The sequence below is a fragment of the Rana temporaria genome, chromosome 12, assembly GCF_905171775.1.
Source record: "Rana temporaria chromosome 12, aRanTem1.1, whole genome shotgun sequence".
Taxonomy (NCBI): domain Eukaryota; kingdom Metazoa; phylum Chordata; class Amphibia; order Anura; family Ranidae; genus Rana; species Rana temporaria.
Window position 1 is genome coordinate 28,314,663 of NC_053500.1, and position 19,079 is coordinate 28,333,741.

At 40.4% G+C, this 19,079-nt stretch overlaps 1 protein-coding gene across 1 annotated transcript; it reads left to right on the forward strand.

Annotated features, from left to right (window-relative positions):
* The first annotated feature begins 8,699 nt into the window (after positions 1 to 8,699).
* Positions 8,700 to 15,004, forward strand: LOC120918727 (somatotropin). The gene is made up of 5 exons (XM_040330447.1): positions 8,700 to 8,788; positions 9,506 to 9,663; positions 11,894 to 12,010; positions 13,626 to 13,787; positions 14,588 to 15,004. Exons 1-5 carry the CDS (start codon positions 8,779 to 8,781, stop codon positions 14,786 to 14,788), a joined length of 648 nt encoding a protein of 215 aa, XP_040186381.1. The 5' UTR covers positions 8,700 to 8,778; the 3' UTR covers positions 14,789 to 15,004.
* The last annotated feature ends 4,075 nt before the right edge of the window (positions 15,005 to 19,079 follow it).

Genomic DNA, 19,079 nt, shown 5'->3' on the forward strand with positions numbered 1-19,079 from the left:
TACCTGTGAATTGAGTTTGGTGGTCTCAGCCCCGCCCCTGGTGGGTGTGCTATGCGAGGTTGGGTTGGGAGGGAGCATTGCCAACCGGGGCATGGAGAAAGGTGGCAGATTGCCTCTGGGGGAGGCCTCCCAACTCCTGCAGGCCGGCTCCTCTCTCTTTCGAGTTCACGCACAAAATACACTTTTTAAAAAAAAAACATAACTGTCAACAATAACTTACCTGGATGATATTTAGCCCGAAGACGTCTGACCTGATCCATTTGGCGCCTCTTCAGGTCAGACCACTTCTTCACAATCGCCTTGTGGTCGTGTTGGCCGCCAAAGTCAGCGATTAGGGCGCTGACCACAGCCCTTTTCTCTGGCTGCCTCCGCAGCTTATCGTATCCTGTTTCCAGGAACTTCTGCAAGATGAAGAACAAAGTATATTGTAATACTTCTGTTGACAGCCTTATGGATATATGACGTAAATGTATGCTATTCAACAATTGGAAGCATTCTCGCCTTATTAATCAATGACAGGGGTAACATGACAGATTTTATATCCTGCCATTTCGGTCGCCACCTTTTTTGCATAAATATAGCAGCCATTATCATTTGCATAATTATGAATATATTATTAACAACACAGGATACACGTATAGGGGAGATATGCGTTGCTAACTCTTTTCCCTGTCAGGAGCCTAACGCCCCGGGGGTCAGAGACGGGACCTTTTCGGAGGGCCACTGACGTATGTACCCGTCGCAGTTTTTTGTGATGTCACTCTTTAGGTGTGTGCACATTTTTCACTGCATCCGGGTGGAGTTTTTGGGTTGTGTTTTGCACGCCACAGGCTTTTCAACAGGAAAAAAACAGCTGGAGGCAGAATGGTTGCAAAACACTACGGGTTTGTTACCTAACTCTGGGTTTCAAGACCAGTCCACCTCCAGCTGTTGCAAAACTACTACTCCCATCAGCCACGGTCTGTCAGTGCATGCTAAGAATTTTACTTTTGCTGCATCTAGGGTGCCACAGTTTAGAGACCCGTGCATAAAGGCCTGAAAAATGGGGGCCTGCAGAACTTACAATACTAGAAGTGCCAGCATTCCCAGGCATGCTGGAAGTTGTAGTTCTGCAACATCTAAAGGGCAATATGTATTCGAACGTCCTTGGGCCTTGAGGACACTGAAGTCAGGACGTTCGCATACGTCCTATGTCCAAAAAAAATTTAAATTCATTATGCTAAATAACAAGGAAAAGTGCCTAAATACACATTTGCCAACCAGGGTGTCTGCAGCTGTCCAGGCATGCTGGGACTTGTAGTTTTGGAAAAGCAGGAGACACATTTTTTGTGAAATACTAATATATGATCATATATACTAACTTTTAAACTAGACTAAAATGCAGTTGAAGATAATGAAATAACAGTGGTCGAAATACTTACACAAATCAGCAAATTTCCCTCAGATACAGTGAAATTACTTCCAACCATCTTGCTCTGCGATTGCGTTGCGATCAAAAAGTTGGAAACTGGCAAGGGTCCAGGAAATGGTCGCGTGTTGTTCGCGTGTTGATTGCGCTGCTTGGACCGAGATGGGTCCATATGGCTTCGGCTGTATGGACCACAGTAACTCTTTTCCCTGTCAGGAGCCTAACGCCCCGGGGGGTCAGAGACGGGACCTTTTCGGAGGACCACTGACGTATGCAACCGCCGCAGTTTTTTGTGATGTCACTCTTTAGGTGTGTGCAAATTTTTCCTTGCACCGGGTGGAGTTTTTGGGTTGTGTTTTGCACGCCACAGGCTTTTCAACAGGAAAAAAACAGCTGGAGGCAGGATGGTTGCAAAACACTACGGGTTTGTTACCTAACTCTGGGTTTCAAGACCAGTCCACCTCCAGCTGTTGCAAAACTACTACTCCCATCAGCCACGGTCTGTCAGTGCATGCTAAGAATTTTACTTTTGCTGCATCTAGGGTGCCACAGTTTAGAGACCCGTGCATAAAGGCCTGAAAAACGGGGGCCTGCAGAACTTACAATACTAGAAGTGCCAGCATTCCCAGGCATGCTGGAAGTTGTAGTTCTGCAACATCTAAAGGGCAATATGTATTCGAACGTCCTTGGGCCTTGAGGACACTGAAGTCAGGACGTTCGCATACGTCCTATGTCCAAAAAAATGTTAAATTCATTATGCTAAATAACAAGGAAAAGTGCCTAAATACACATTTGCCAACCAGGGTGTCTGCAGCTCTCCAGGCATGCTGGGACTTGTAGTTTTGTAAAAGCAGGAGACACATTTTTTGTGAAATACTAATATCTGATCATATATACTAACTTTTAAACTAGACTAAAATGCAGTTGAAGATGATGAAATAACAGTGGTCAAAATACTTACACAAATCAGCAACTTTTCCTCAGACTTAGTGAAATTGCTTCCAACCATGTTGCTGTAATATTGCGCTGCGATCATAAGTTGGAAACTGGCAAGGCTCCAGGAAATGGTCGCGTGTTGTTCGCGCAATTGCGCATGCGCGATCGAAAAATCGCAATCGCAATATGTATTTTGGTTAAAATATCATACATATTCGATTTCAGAGTGCTGCTACAGCAGTTTTCGAAATATCTGCAATCAATTTCGCATTCGCATGTTGCGATATTTCGATAAAATATCAGGAATATTCTGAGCCAATCAGAGCGCTCCTCCAGCATATCTCGAAATTGCGCAATAAATATCGCATTCGCATGTTGCGATATTTCGATAAAATATCACGAATATTCTGAGCCAATCAGAGCGCTCCTCCAGCATATCTCGAAATTCCGCAATAAATATCGCATTCGCATGTTGCGATATTTCGATAAAATATCACGAATATTCTGAGCCAATCAGAGCGCTCCTCCAGCATATCTCGAAATTCCGCAATAAATATCGCATTCGCATGTTGCGATATTTCGATAAAATATCACGAATATTCTGAGCCAATCAGAGCGCTCCTCCAGCATATCTCGAAATTCCGCAATAAATATCGCATTCGCATGTTGCGATATTTCGATAAAATATCACGAATATTCTAAGCCAATCAGAGCGCTCCTACCGCAGTTATAAAAAAATCGCAATTATTTTCGCATTCGCAATAGCGAAAAATCGCAATCAATTAATTTCGATAAAATATCACGAATATTCGAATTTAGCGAATATATCTCGAATATTCGAATATATATTCGAGATATATCGCGAAATCGAATATGGCATATTCTGCTCAACACTAGTACCTTATACCATCTGGACCTTATCGTGTATGCTTTCTCCTGATTGCTAACATTAAGAGAGCTTTTGTGTACTGTGCTGCAAGCCCAGAGAATGAGAATTAAAACAAGATGGCATAGGTCAGAGATCAGATGTCTCTGTAGAGAACTTCTAGTGCAAATAGCTTCAAAAGCAGAAGGCGATCTGCCAAATGCAGCCCTAGTCTTAGGTTCTTGCAAGTAGTGGATGGATTTGAAACTATGACCAGTAAGGAATGTGTGTGTCAGAAAACCAAGTCATCAAAGCAACCCTGTCCATAAAAGCCCCTTGCGAAAAAACTGGAGCACCCTTGGCGAGGACTTTGGCTAGGTCTCTTTAAAAAAATACTTAGTCATACCCGGTACAAAGTCTGGGCCAAGCCGTAGTGGAGTGAGAGGACCCAGCACTCAGGGGATGGCAAAACCCATGCACGATGATCAAAAGGTTGCCTTAATAAGGTGGTTATCTGATAACAGAGGTTTCAATTGGGACCGTATTAACCAGGGTGCAGAGGATAACAAGGTTAACAAAAACACCTGCTCCAGACCAACCCATTCTTTATAATTAGAATGGACTGCCCACTTGACAATCCTTGCCAGATGACTGGCCTAATATTATCTTTGTAGATCCAGCAAATCAATTCTGCCTTTATGTTCCAATATCTCCTCTCGTGATGAGACAGCACTGAGGGCAAAAGACTTTGTATAGTTGAGTTTCAAGTTGGACAACTGGGAAAAGTCCTCATTAAGGTTCGGGAGCATTTTGTGAGGATCGGTAAGGAATAGCATTTTGTACGGATTCAAAACCACTTTGTACTCTCTTCCTGCTATGTGAAAACCATGTATATCAAGGTCAGCTTGAAAGCGTCACAAAAATGGTTCCAAGATGAAAATAAAAAATTAGGGGTGAAAGCGGACATCCCTATCACGTCCCATTGTTAATCGGAAATGCCTCCAATAAGTACCGATGTACCTTGACTCTAGCAGACAGGTTAGCGCGCAAAATCTTCTTACACATTTGTGCGCAAAGGCCATGTGATCGCAGGTCATCTTTGCGTCTATAGATGGAAGAAGGCCCTTGCGACAGTGGAGATCGGCCAACAAACAGATGTTAACCACTTTCAAGGTACTGTTGTGTGCCTCTCTCCCCAGGACAAAGCTTACCTGGCATGGGGCCATCAACGACGGAATAAGTGGTAATAACTGGTTGGCTAAGATTTTTGCAAATAATTTTGCATCAATATTCCCTGCCTTGGGTAATACTGACATATGTGCCTCCAAAAAAGGGGTGGGGGAAGTGGAGAAAGGAGTTGAAAGCTCGCACAAAATGAGGAGACTTTGTTCAAAGCTCTTGTAGTATTGTGCGGAAAAGCAGTCCAGTCCGAAACTTTTCCTCAGTTTCATTTGTTTTAGTGTAATATGTAGTTCCTCCTCTTTTACCAACATCTAAGTTCACCTTTTACACAAAAAAAGCACATCTTTTGCAGGTAAAAAAAATGTGCATTTGTTATTTTTTTTTTTTACTCTGCAGCCTGTAGGGCATTGCACCCACCATCACATTACGGGTTGTACGGACACTCAGTACAGCTGTCTGCCCGTACCTTGTACATGCAGACAGCTACTGAATGGCAGAAATAACAATGAACTATGAGGACGCTAACCAGCACAAAGCCGATGATTGATGTAGTTCATTCATTCACAGAACTCTGTGAGCCTGCAGAGCCCTGCACGGCCCTGCTGTTTTTAAATTCTGACAATGGGTGCTGGAAGAAGATCCCCTACCCGCTGTCACAGAGAGGGGGAAAACGAGGTAGAAGCTGGAGCCTCAAAATAACCTTGTCCTTCTGTAGCACAAGAAAGGGTTCTTTACAGTTTAAAGCGGGAGTTCACCCATAAAACAATTTTTCCCCTTAGATGGATGCTCATTTTGTCTAGGGGAATCGGCTAGTTGTTTTAAAATATGAGCTGTACTTACCGTTTTCGAGATGCATCTTCTCCGTCGCTTCCGGGTATGGGTCTTCGGGAGCGGGCGTTCCTTCTTGATTGACAGTCTTCTGAGAGGCTTCCGACGGTCGCATCCATCGCGTCACTAGTAGCCGAAAGAAGCCGAACGTCGGTGCGGCTCTATACTGAGCATGCGTACCGACGTTCGGCTTCTTTCGGAAAATCGTGACGCGATGGATGCGACCGTCGGAAGCCTCTCGGAAGACTGTCAATCAAAATAGGAACGCCCAGTCCCGCAGCCCATACCCGGAAGCGGCAGAGAAGATGCATCTCGTAAACGGTAAGTACAGCTCATATTTTAAAACAACTACCCGATTCCCCTAGACAAAATGAGCATGAAGCTAAGGGTAAAAAGTGTTATGTACGGGTGAACCCCCGCTTTAATGCTACTTACTTCGAGACTTGCCTCTAAGTACAAGCTCTTAATCATAATCTAGTTACGATTACAGTGCCTTGCGAAAGTATTCGGCCCCCTTGAACTTTGCGACCTTTTGCCACATTTCAGGCTTCAAACATAAAGATATAAAACTGTATTTTTTTTTGAAGAATCAACAACAAGTGGGACACAATCATGAAGTGGAACGAAATTTATTGGATATTTCAAACTTTTTTAACAAATAAAAAACTGAAAAATTGGGCGTGCAAAATTATTCAGCCCCTTTACTTTCAGTGCAGCAAACTCTCTCCAGAAGTTCAGCGAGGATCTCTGAATGATCCAATGTTGACCTAAATGATTAATGATGATAAACATGTGGAAGAAGGTGCTCTGGTCAGATGAAAGCAAAATCGAACTTTTTGGCAATAATGCAAAACGTTATGTTTGGCGTAAAAGCAACACAACTCATCACCCTGAACACACCATCCCCACTGTGAAACATGGTGGTGGCAGCATCATGGTTTGGGCCTGCTTTTCTTCAGCAGGGACTGGGAAGATGGTTAAAATTGATGGGAAGATGGATGGACCATTCTGGAAGAAAACCTGATGGAGTCTGCAAAAGACCTGAGACTGGGACGGAGATTTGTCTTCCAACAAGACAATGATCCAAAACATAAAGCAAAATCTACAATGGAATGGTTCACAAATAAACATATCCAGGTGTTAGAATGGACAAGTCAAAATCCAGACCTGAATCCAATCGAGAATCTGTGGAAAGAACTGAAAACTGCTGTTCACAAACGCTCTCCATCCAACCTCACTGAGCTCCAGCTGTTTTGCAAGGAGGAATGGGCAAAAATGTCAGTCTCTCGATGTGCAAAACTTATAGAGACATACCCCAAGCGACTTACAGCTGTAATCACAGCAAAAGGGGGCGCTACAAAGTATCAACTTAAGGGGGCTGAATAATTTTCCATGCCTAATTTTTCAGTTTTTTATTTGTTAAAAAAGTTTGAAATATCCAATAAATTTCGTTCCACTTCATGATTGTGTCCCACTTGTTGATTCTTCAAAAAAAATTACAGTTTTATATCTTTATGTTTGAAGCCTGAAATGTGGCAAAAGGTTGCAAAGTTCATTGGGGGCCGAATACTTTCGCAAGGCACTGTAAGTGCTTGAAAAGCATGACACACGTTAACATTTTGCAGTCCCCTCCTATGTGATGTTTTTATCTACAATAAAGTCGATGAAGAGTGCAGCTATCTGAACTGTTTTTTCTTTGCTTTGGACAATCCTTAAGGCTTTGCAATTGTGTCCAATCTCCTGAAGGAAGCAGCAAAATTTTGATGCTGCTTCTAGTCTAAAAATGTACCCTAACATTCGACTTCTTGAATCAAAACTGAGATAAATGACCAGGCATTTGCAATCTGGCTCGTACATTGTCAGGCATGGGTCCCCATGTCATGAAATCCTTACTTATTGCTCTAACTGAGAACTAGGAATACACACCTATGCGCATTCTTAGTTCTGAGTCTGCTGCTGTCTCGACTTCCCCTAGTGATCAAGAAGCACTCAGTGTTATTCCCAATTATGGTGATCACAGGTAGACAAGAGTTAATAACCACTTCAGCCCCGGAAGGATTTGCCCCCCTAATGACCAGGCCATTTTTTGCGATACGGCACTGCGGTGCTTTAACCGACAATTTTAAGGCTGTACCCAAACAAACGTCCTTTTTTTACCCACAAATAGAGCTTTCTTTTGATGACATCTGCGGTTTTTATTTTTTTGCGCTTTAAACAAAAAATGTAATATTTTTTTTTACTTTCTGCTATAATACATATCCAAAAAAAAAAAAAATTATATATATATATATATATATATATATATATATATATATATATATATATATATATATATACACACAAAAAATGTATTCATCAGTTTAGGTCAATATATATTCTTCTACATATTTTTGGTTAAAAAAAATCACAATAGGTATATATTGATTTCTGCAAAAGTTATAACGTCTACAAACTACGGGAAAGATTTAGGGACTTTTATCTTTTTTTAATTGTTTTTACTGGTAATGGGGACCTGCACTGATCAATGTAAAAATTTCACTGGCAGGGAAGGGATTAACACTAGGGGGCGATCAAGAGGTTAAGTGTGTTCCCTCAAGGTGTTCTAACTGTAAGATGGATGGGCTCACTGGAACATGACAGAGTTCACTGTCCCCGATCAATGGGAACAGTAGATCTCTGTCATGTCATCTGGCAGAACGGGGAATCGCCTTGTTTATATAGGCAGTTTCCTGTTCTGTCTCTCCTCACCGCGATCGCGGGTCGCCAAACGGACATCGAGTGTGCACCCGATCCCTTCTTGTAGGGACTGACGTACAGGTACGTTGGTTCGCGCGGGAGAGCCAACCTGCCGGAGTATATCTGCATTAGCTCGGCCGGCTAGTCGTTAAAGAATATGTAAACCCAACATTTCATATTCTTGATATGTGCCTGCTGTATTTACTTGTATGAAAAAGTATCCTGTTCTCTTTGTATTGCTTCCCTTGTGTGAAATCCCTGGTTTTACTGCCAGTCCCTCTGCTTTCCTATTAAAAATCTGACCACACTAAACAGAACACTGTATTTGCCTCTAGTATTTGACAGCCAAGTGATAGAGGACTCGCACTTCAATATTGTTGTTAACTTAGGTACTTTTTAAGACAAGTCTGACTCACTTACAAAACACTATAGATTCAGTTAGAATAAAGACTGTGGCTTTGTTTAATAGGATTCCTTTTTTCTTTCAGAAATTATCAATGGAGTCACCAGAGAAAAGATTTACGTATTACAAAACATTGGACTACAGGTGTATATCTGTAAAACCTGCACGGAGGCCCAGCTGTAAACAGATATACTATGTTCTAGGAACACAAATGTCACAACTCTTCATCCATATTCAACTAGTGACACATGAGAAATACTTCATATATGTAAAGGGCCTGATCTCGGTAGTAACTGGTGTATTGATCTTATAACTATTAATTAGTATATGTACACTATATAAAATGCCTCAGACCATTCTCGTCCTTAAACAGATCTGTGGAACCCCAATATACATCAGGAACACTGCTAACCTCAATCAATGGCTTCAGGTACATCTTACTGAATTGCTTAAATTGCATCCAAAGACTATTTTTTTATGGTTTAGGATAGAAAGGAGAAGGGTTAGTATCTGTTAGATTTTTGTTGCCACCTCTGTCCCTGCTAAGATTTATCCTTTCTTTTTGTGCTAGTGACCATTGTCACCGGGGCTGACCGTGAGGGAAAATCTTACACGTTGTTACCGGAACAGAAATCTTGGGAGAATCTTCTAAAAGAAACCCTTGTTTTAGTGACTCCTGTCTAAAGGGGCATTTCACTTACTTTGGAGAGATTACCTATCACTTCTTGTTGTGATAGGTAAGTGAAGAGAAATCTCCCCAGAGGAACAAGGACAGCCAAAATATATGACAGGGGGTTTACCCATTTCCTGCTCTAACAAAACTAGAAAAAGTGTTGGCTTTAGTTATACTTTAATTTAATTTTAAATATTAAAAAAAAAGGTCTATGTGATTAACTATTTTGTAAACAATGTTTTTTTCTGTTCTGGCAGATTAGAAAATGTCATGTATGGATTTCAGCCAGTTACCTGTATTATCCTAATAGTGAAAATACAGTGAACCAGCATAATAAAGTTCATACATTTGGTCTAAAGGCCCCAATTGGATGGCTAAAATTTCTTTAACACCACAGAACAGGTTGAGTTTATTTAACCAGCTTCTACTAGCTTAAGTTGATGTACCTCTCTCTCTGTCCATTTCTCTCTTCAGGGTTAGGCTCATCTCTTGTACTCTTGGTTGTAATATGTCTTCAAAGCCCGCAAGGGTTCAATGCCTTCCCACAGATGTCTCTTTCCAACCTCTTTACAAATGCTGTCATTCGAGCTCAGCACCTTCACCAGATGGTTGCAGATACCTACAGAGACTATGTAAGTACCATGAATACTTAAACTTAGGACTTGTTGGTTGCTTTACTCACCCAAATAATTCTGAAGATATCTTGTGGTCTCATCTGCAAACAAAGTCTCACCTTTTTTTTTTTTTTTGCTCCAGCAGGAGCAGTCTCACTTTGATTGCTTTGTTCCTTGTAATTCAAATTTAAAGAAAGACGAGAAGTCCTCCTTAAACAACCTAGAAACTGAGGGTTGTCTGTGGAAACACATATTTAAACATGATGCTGGAGGGTGATTCAGCAGGAAACAGCCAAATTTTGATCTATGTATGGGTGATTCAGCAGGAATCAGCCAAATTTTGATCTATGTATGTTCCTGTTTAGGAGAAAATTTTGCTTTGATCAGCACATGCAGCTAAATCGGCTGCCGTGCTGATCAGTGTATTCTGACTGCGAGGGAGTCCTGCTGTCAGAATACGACAACATGGGCAGAATTCCCCCATCCACTGGCTGGCTGAACAAAAGTGAATGGAACCATGCATGTCCAAGCTTTACATCTACCCAAGATGAAAACCTCTGTTGTAAGTTAAATGACCAATTCACAGACATTTTAACCGTTGCATGTTCTGTCCTGTTTTTATATAGTTTAATATAATTGTTATAGTTGCTATGAAAAGGTATTGTTTTAGGGAAAAATGTAATCCCCAAAATACAGTACTATACAGAACCACCAAACCATCCATTTGTAATGCATAATAACAATACTTGAGAAGTCAAAAGATTCTTCCAACTACCTGGTCTGTATCAGTTGTTCAGTGGCAGCAAACAATCAATGATTCAACAGGAATCAGACTTGAAGTTTATCTATATCCAACATTTTTATGTTTTGGATAGAATGAGGAGCAGTTAGAAACTCTTTCAGGTTTTACCAGACAAGTAGTGAAGGAAACCCTGTTTACCACAGGGTAAACAAACAGTAAAAAGCTGACAGTGGCTACAGCCTTCCTATAGTTAACTTAAAAAAAATTTTTTTTTTATTTCTGCCTGTTACTGTTAGAGAGATTTCCCTTTATTTCCTGTCCCAGGTACAACATTATTTTTACCAGATGGTAAGTTAAGCAATCTTTCCAACTGAGCCTTTGAGGACAGTAAAACCTTGCAGGTGTTCTAAATCTTTACCACCTTAACTAGAACTTAAAAAAAGTTTTGGTTATCAATACACTTTAATCAGCGCACATTTATCACTACCTATACCACTATAAGACAATCAGTAAAGGGATTTATCAGGTGTTACTTCTAGAAAATTCTACTAAATCTTTGAGAGAGGTTATTTTGTTTCCACTGTTCTCACTATATTCCAAAAGGTTGTTCTGACCTGAGGCTGTGAAGAAACTGGTATTGCAGTTCATGGGCCAGATTCACGTAGCTCAGCGGATCTATAGATCCGCTCGATCTACATGAATTAAGATCCGCTGCCGCAAGTTTAGGAGGCAAGTGGCTAATTCACAAACCACTTACCTCCAAACTTGCGATGGCGGATCCTAAATCCCCCAGCGGAATTCAAATTCCGCGGCTAGGGGAGTGTCATATTTAAATCAGGCGCGTTCCCGCGCCGATTTAAATGCGCAGGCGCTGTCTGCGAAATTTCCCGGCGTGCATTGCTCCCACTGACGTCGCTAGGACGTCAGTGGTTGCGACGCGTACGTAAACTACGTAGTTCCGTATTCGAGAACGACTTACGGAAACTACGTAAAAAAATTTGACGCGGGAACGACGGCCATACTTAACATTGGCTGCGCCTGCTTTTAGAAAGGGTAAGTATACGACGGGTACCGCGCTACGGAAACGACGTAAGAACACAGCGTCGGGTCCGTGTACGTTCGTGAATTTGCGTATCTCGCTGATTTACATATTATTCAGTGTAAATCAGCGGGAACGCCCCCGGCGCCATTTTTAATTCAAAAGAAAGATCCGACAGTGTAAAACAGTTACACCTGTCAGATCTTCGCCCTATCTATGCGTAACTGCTTCTATGAATCAGGCGCATAGATAGGACCTGTCTAAGTCAGAGATACGATGGTGTATCTGTAGATACACCGTCGTATCTCTTTGTGAATCTGGCCCCATATCTGAGCAGAAAGTCCTGTGGCATCAAGGCTCTTGGAAAAAATAGAGAAACTTTTTTTATCATTACCTGGACACACATAAAAACAAACTGCATAGATGTCATTTTGCGGCTAGATAAGCAGTCACCTGTTCTCTTCCAGGAAAGAACATATATACCTGAAGATCAGAGATTTTCAAACAAACACTCATATTCAGTGTATTGCTACTCAGAAACCATCCCAGCACCAACAGACAAAGACAATACTCACCAAAAATCAGTAAGTATAAGCCGAAGGAGAGATTGAGGTCTCCAGTCTATACACCACAAATGAAAAAAACACAACATTAGACAAAATATTCACGTATGTATTGCTAACTAAAAAAAGCACCTTCTATTGCTCTTGCTCCAAACCTCCAATATATATATATATATATATGTGTGTGTAAAGTGCTGAATTATTTGATGGTGCTATAAGTACCTGTGATAAATACATTTAATGAAAAATAGAATACAAGGCCATTGAAAAGTGGATGTGTATGGGTTATTTTTGAAGAATAAGGATTTTCACAGCTCTTGGAGGAGGCATCCTTTCAAGGGGTTTTATGCTATAATATAAATAGATACATCGTCATTAAGGATGAGCAGATTTTTGGCAAAATTTATTTTGAAGTAAAATTACTAAAGCAAAAGAATCCTTGTAGAAAAAACCCAACAACTTTCTTCTTTATTTGTGTGCATTTAGAGTGATTTTATTTTCATTTAATGTTCTTTGAATTTGTGTTTTTTTCCTTTTTTTGTATATTTGATTATTTGTGTACTGTCACCTCAAATGTTTTAGTTTTCCATGCTTAGCTAGCTATTTTGTTCCTTTGACTGGAACATACAATTAGGCTACATAGCTTTTGGTAAAAGAACAGGTTCAGAATAGTTTGAAAGAGCTTCTTAATCCTCAGGAGCCATGTATGGCCTTTGCACATTTAAAAACTCTGTTCAATTCGCCTTTCACTTTGACTCCAAATCAAAATTGCACAAAAATCTTCCAATTTTTTTTCTTACATTTCGGGGAAGTTAAATCATCTAATTTTGATCATCCCTAAATCACTAGCACACAGTGTATGAGATTTTATGTAACAGGGGTAGTGATCATCAAAGTTTTCCTTTAGGGCTCATTTACACTTGTGGCTGAGGGGTGATAGAAAAAGGCTGGGGTGGGGGGCTTGCAGGTTGTTATCACTTGCCTTCCCCCAACCGCTCCCCCTTAAGCTGCGAAGGCAGCGGACAGAATTGTACACATGCCGTGGTCCTGATGCTGATTCCTGGCAAGATTTAAAGGATAAGTTCACCTTTGGAAACAGGTTACATGTTCCACCACCTGATTTTAGGGTGGAACATGTTCCCAATGCTGCAGCCGCCACCCACTGCAAAAACGTGCAAAAAAAAATGTGCATCTATAATATTTTTTTTCAAAGTGAACTTATTCTTTAAACTCTGCTGCATTTTGAATGAATGAGGCCATGCTGCAGCCGCCCTGCAACTACATCCCAATTACATGGTTGCAGTGCCGTGGTGCAGTCTTTTAGGAGTTAAAACACGCATTGAGGAGGCAACATAATGCCTTCTAACCGCCTGTCAAACACCCGCTAAAAAACATGATCCACTGCAGATTGCACTTCAGAGGGCTAAAGCTAGCCCTTAAGGTGTTTACAATCATTTTGAATGGCTTCTTTTTATTAAAATAAAAAATACAAAATGCACAACTAAGCCTATAATCGACATCAGCTCTGTATAGGGATTAAAAGAAAATGCTCTACGTCTTTTAAATTAAAAAATATTCCTCAATGCTGGGAAAACTGTATCATGATTATGCTGTTGATAATACGCTCCGCTCACAGGATATGGACCTCCTCCGATTCTCCCTCACACTCCTGCAGTCATGGATGACCCCTATCCAAATTGTCAACAGAGTTTTTGGCAACAACCAAGTGTTTGGGAACATTGACAGAGTTTTTGACAGACTGAGGGACCTCGACGAAGGAATACACATTCTCATGAGAGTGAGTATCTTGTATATCTAATATGTGGCGCACTAATTCATCTAAATAAATCCACAGTGATGTGTCAATAATAAATGAACATACTTTTCTTTAGAATAACATATGTACAAAATAATATCAACAAGTTGACGCTCGTAAGAAAATAGTGCCAAAACACAAATTAAAAAGAAAAAACGTAGCAGTTACATTTAAGATTATATAAAACACGTGCAGTCCATTAGTGTGCTTCTGTGCAAAAAATCACAGCTGATAATCACCACCACACCTCATTATATATATATATATATATATATATATATATATATATATATATATATATATATATATATATATATATATATATATTATATATTAATTATATATATATATATATTAATTATATATATATAAAAAATTTAAGAATTCAATTATTAAAAGATGATATTTGACCATGTGTGGCCTGCTTTACAATCTGCTAAAAACCTTTACACAACCTGTTCTAATTATTCTTACTATCCTGTAGTCTATGTGAGCCCATATGTTTAGATTTCTTTGAAACAGATTGCACATTCAGACCGAATCATGTGTAGCCAGAATAAAAATCTTTGAGAGAATATAAGTTGTTAATTAAATTTAATAGTGATGCAACTTTTACATACTGATTTGCACAGTAAACAATAGTTATATTTCACACTTGCCAATTAACACACTGGTCACAAGTGACTGTACGATGAAAAGGAACATAAAATAGTGCCTTCAAAGTGGTAAATTGTTAGAAAGATATAATTGGGTTTTGACCAACACATACCTTTTATCACCAGGAGCTGGATGATGGAAATGTCCGGAACTACGGTGTGCTGACTTTTACATATGATAAGTTTGATGTCAATCTGCGCAGTGAAGAAGGCCGGGCAAAGAATTACGGTCTGCTCTCCTGCTTCAAGAAAGACATGCATAAAGTAGAGACCTACCTGAAGGTGATGAAGTGCCGGAGATTTGTAGAGAGCAACTGCACCTTTTAATCAAAAACAGGAAATAAATGCAATATTCTCCATAGTCACCCCCACCTCCTGCAGACACCCGCTGCATTTTTATATCTTCAGGAGGTAGGGCCCACTAATATATATTCCTTTTAAACTTCCTGACCAACGCACATTTTTTTGCAGATGTATTTTGCTTTGTGCTTTTGTTGTCTTTGTATGTTGTTAAAAAATAAAATATAGGAGGCATTTACATGAGTTATGATGTCTGGTCTTATTATATAAATGTATTATGATAAAAAAAAGTAGAACAATGTATTTGTTGAATACAGCATATAGATACACATTAAATAGATACTATATTCAAAAATTATATAATGATTACGGTACATTAACTTCATACATAGTAATTTTAGTTTTCTTGAACTGTCAATCTAATTTGCATCTGAATATAATCAATTTAAATGTATTTTTAGTTAAAATGTAAAAAAAAAAAAGAATTTGCAAAAATACTTGTGCATAATGTATACCAACAAAATATATTTAAATATTTCATCCTTTTTTTTACACCAACACCAATATTTTTTTTTTATCAGGTAAAAAAAAGTTTCAAGCAAAACAAAGAAACTAGAAACTTTGCAGAGAGTCCATACATAATAATGTACCATCAAAAAGTAATTACAAAACAAAATGTGTCACTAAGACTGCCCATACACCTATAGATTATCTGCAGATTTTCTATGGTCAGATGGAAAAAGTGGAACAGATTGCTCCATCTATGAAGAACTGTGTGGATGGAAGAATCTCCTACTTTTTCCATCTAACCACAGAAAATCTGCAGATAATCTATAGGTGTATGACATGTACATAATCCTCCCCTTAGGGATTTGTTAGTACTACACTATGAGAAGTATTAGGGAAAAGCAAGGTCCCGCTTCACAGTTCCTCCCTCCTTTTGTTATCAGGAAAGCAGAGATTATAAAATATTATCGTAGGGGCCTATCTAGTATTAGGTCCACAGGGGCCAATACCGGTACTGCCAAACAATTCCCCCACACTTTTTTTTTTAGAGGGTTACCTCTATGTTTGTAAATACGTTTTCTGTATCCAAGTATAATGCCCATCTGATCAACCTACATCTGCATTGAGGGTACGGTCTGTACAACGCAATGTGTCAGGACAAGTTTACAGGCCTGGAAAAGAGCCCTACCAGAAGCTTCTCTAATGTATACATCCCTGCACCACACCCTCTAAAACACCCAGGAGACAGGTCTTGGGATCCAGAGGTACACTATACTACAAAATGTATTGGGGCGCCTGCCTTTACACACAACTTAAATGGCATCCCAGTCTTAGGCTCCATTCACACCTAGGCATTTTCACGCCCGCCGCTATTGCAGCCTGCAATACGCTGGAGGGGTGATTAAAAAATTGTCGGCTATGGAGATGGTTCACATCTCCACACCGAACGCCGCAACGCCTGAAGCTCAAAACAAGTCCCTGACCCTTTTTTCAGGCGCGTTCGGCCATATTACACAATGTGTAATCACCCCTCCAGCAAAAATCGCAGTAAAAAACGCTGCGTTTTGTCGCGGCAAATCGCGGTAAAAAACGCTGCAATTTGTCACGGCAAATCGCGGTAAAAAACGCAGCAAATCGCCTACGCCTAGGTGTGAATGCAGCCTTAGTCCGTAGGGTTCAGTATTGAGTTTGTTCACCCTTTGCAGCTATAACAGCTTCAACTCTTCTGGAAAGGTTGTCCACAAGGTTTAGGAGTGTGTCTATGGGAATGGGAATGTTTGACCATTCTTCCAGAAGCGCATTTGTGAGGTCAGACACTCAAGTTGGACGAGAAGGGCAGCATTCCATTCTAAGATTCTACAGTTCTGCTGCACAGCGCAGCCCCATATCTGACAGAGAAAGAGACCTGATTTTTTTTCTCTGCTACAGTTCAGTAACACTGGACAGGTCCTGTCCATCTCCCAGCCTATGACTGGACATTGATAGGAGAAGTTGCATGCTGGTTTGCTAATCTCTAATGTAACTCTGCTCTCACCCCATCAGCATGTTCCATGTAAGGACATGGGGACAATAACAGAGCCGACATGCTCCTTGTACTGCTTCTTCCAGTCCCAGTCTGAGAGCTGTACAGGGGGCTGTGAGAGACTGATACAAGGTCCTATTATGAACTTGCACTGCATGCATTTAAAAAAATACATTGGAAGTCATTTTTCAATTCTGTCACACAGCAAGGCAATACTAAAGAGGAGCAATACGATGGATCTACATTATATAGCTTTACTCCTAAATTCCTCCCTAAGCTCCTCTTAAAGTGGATGTAAACCTGATTCATGAAATTTGAACTGGGCACATATCTGTAGTGTTTATCTCTCTGAAAAGCCCTGAGTCCCGTGTGTTTCTGCGGACTCGTTCCTCTGTTATCAGCAAGATAACTCCTAACAAGTTCTCCGAGACAGGAGCTATAAGCAGCTGAAAATGTGTGTTGTAGGAGGGTGCTATAAATAGATTAGCAGAGAGCTTGTCTTTTAACAGCACAGCTCTGAAAGTATCTTTATTATTCTGCCTATGTGGAGGGGGGTGTGTGCCTTTCCTCCAATCAGCTGTCTCCCATTGTAAGCCCAGACTACACTTCCAGTGCAGAATGAGGAAGTGAAAATTATAACACCATGTAAGAATTCTAAAGAATCTAGAAAGGGAAAGATAGCAGATATGCATGTAAAACATATGTAGTGATATTTGTTTCATCTATGTGTATCATCTGAGGCTGTTCACTTCACTGGGTATATGTGAGGGTTTACATCCACTTTAATTAGCACCACTACAAAATTAAAGTGGATGTAAACTTGCATCTTTTGCTTTTACCTGTAGGTAAGCCTATGATAAGGCTTACCTATAGGTAGTGTAAATATCTCCTAAACGTGCACCATTTAGGAGATATTTTGTTTACGTGAAGCCAGTGACATCACTGGTGCATGCGCTCTGAAGGAACGGCCACCCGTGTCATTTCTTCAGACCCCCGTGCTGTGAACGGCGACTCTCGTCATCATGGCTCCGGCCAGTCACAGAGCTGGAGTCCGCAAACCCGGAAGCAAGACGGTGAAGATTAGAGCGTCTGCAGCGCTGACATCTCAATGCTGGAAGGGCTTGTTTTAAGGTAAATTTAACATAATGTGCTATTATGAGATGCATACTAGCACATTATGCTTTTACCTTGCAGGTAGAGTTGCACAATTAATCATTAAAAAAATCACGATCTCGATTCAACCCCCTCACGAGCTTAATCCGACATTTCCACGATTCAGTGCAGAGCCGTTCTCTGCTCACAGCTGTCAAAAAAATATTTTAAGCAGGCATCAGCAAAGTTTATCACAACATTGCTTAGCGCTGAGAGATAAAAAGAAACATTGTATAATTTGGTTCTTTTAGATCAAAAGGGATGAGCTTCGGTCTGTAAATGAGGGCAGTTTAGCCACTTAAAGACTAAGGCCCGGATTCACGTAGAAGCGCGCATCTTTGTGCAGGCGTAACGTATCCTATTTATGTTACGCCTCCGCAACTTTGTCAGGCAAGTGCTGTATTCTCAAACCAAAGTTGCGGCAGCGTAGCGTAAATAGACCGGCGTAAACCCGCCTAATTCAAATGTGGGCGTGTGTTATGTAAATGTAATGTGACCCCGCGTAAATGACGCTTTTTACGAACGGCGCATGCGCCGTCCGTGAAAGTATCCCAGTGCGCATGCTCCAAATAAACCCGCAAGAAGCCAATGCTTTCGACGTGAACGTAAATGACGTACAGCCCTATTCGCGAACGACTTACGCAAACGATGTAAAACGTGAAAAATTTTACGCTGTTCCGACGACCATACTTAACATTGCTACGCCTCATCTAGCAGGGGTAACTTTACGCCGGGAAAAGCCTAACGTATACGGCGTATCTGTACTGCGTCGGCCTGTGTCGTGAATTAGCGTATCTAGCTGATTTACATATTTCTAGGCGTAAATCAGCGTACACGCCCCTAGAGGCCAGCGTAAATATGCAGTTAAGATACGACGGCGCAGGAGACTTACGCTGGTCGAATCTTATACAAATTCTAGCGTATCTGATTCTTTGATTCAGACTCAGAGATACACCGTTGTATATTCTTTGAGAATCTGGGCCTAAGCCTTTTAAAGTTACATTTTTTATTTTTTGCTAAAAAATTACTTAGAACCCCCAAACATTATATATATATATATATATATATATATATATATATATTTTATTATTATTTTTTAAGTAGAGACCCTAAAGAATAAAATGGCAGTCCTTGCAA

What these genes read in the sequence shown, in the direction of transcription:
- LOC120918727 (XM_040330447.1), top strand. An exon ending in ACAATACTCACCAAAAATCA is followed by an intron (nt 12,011 to 13,625) that starts GTAAGTATAAGC and finishes CTCCGCTCACAG; the next exon opens with GATATGGACCTCCTCCGATT. An exon ending in GAATACACATTCTCATGAGA is followed by an intron (nt 13,788 to 14,587) that starts GTGAGTATCTTG and finishes TTTTATCACCAG; the next exon opens with GAGCTGGATGATGGAAATGT.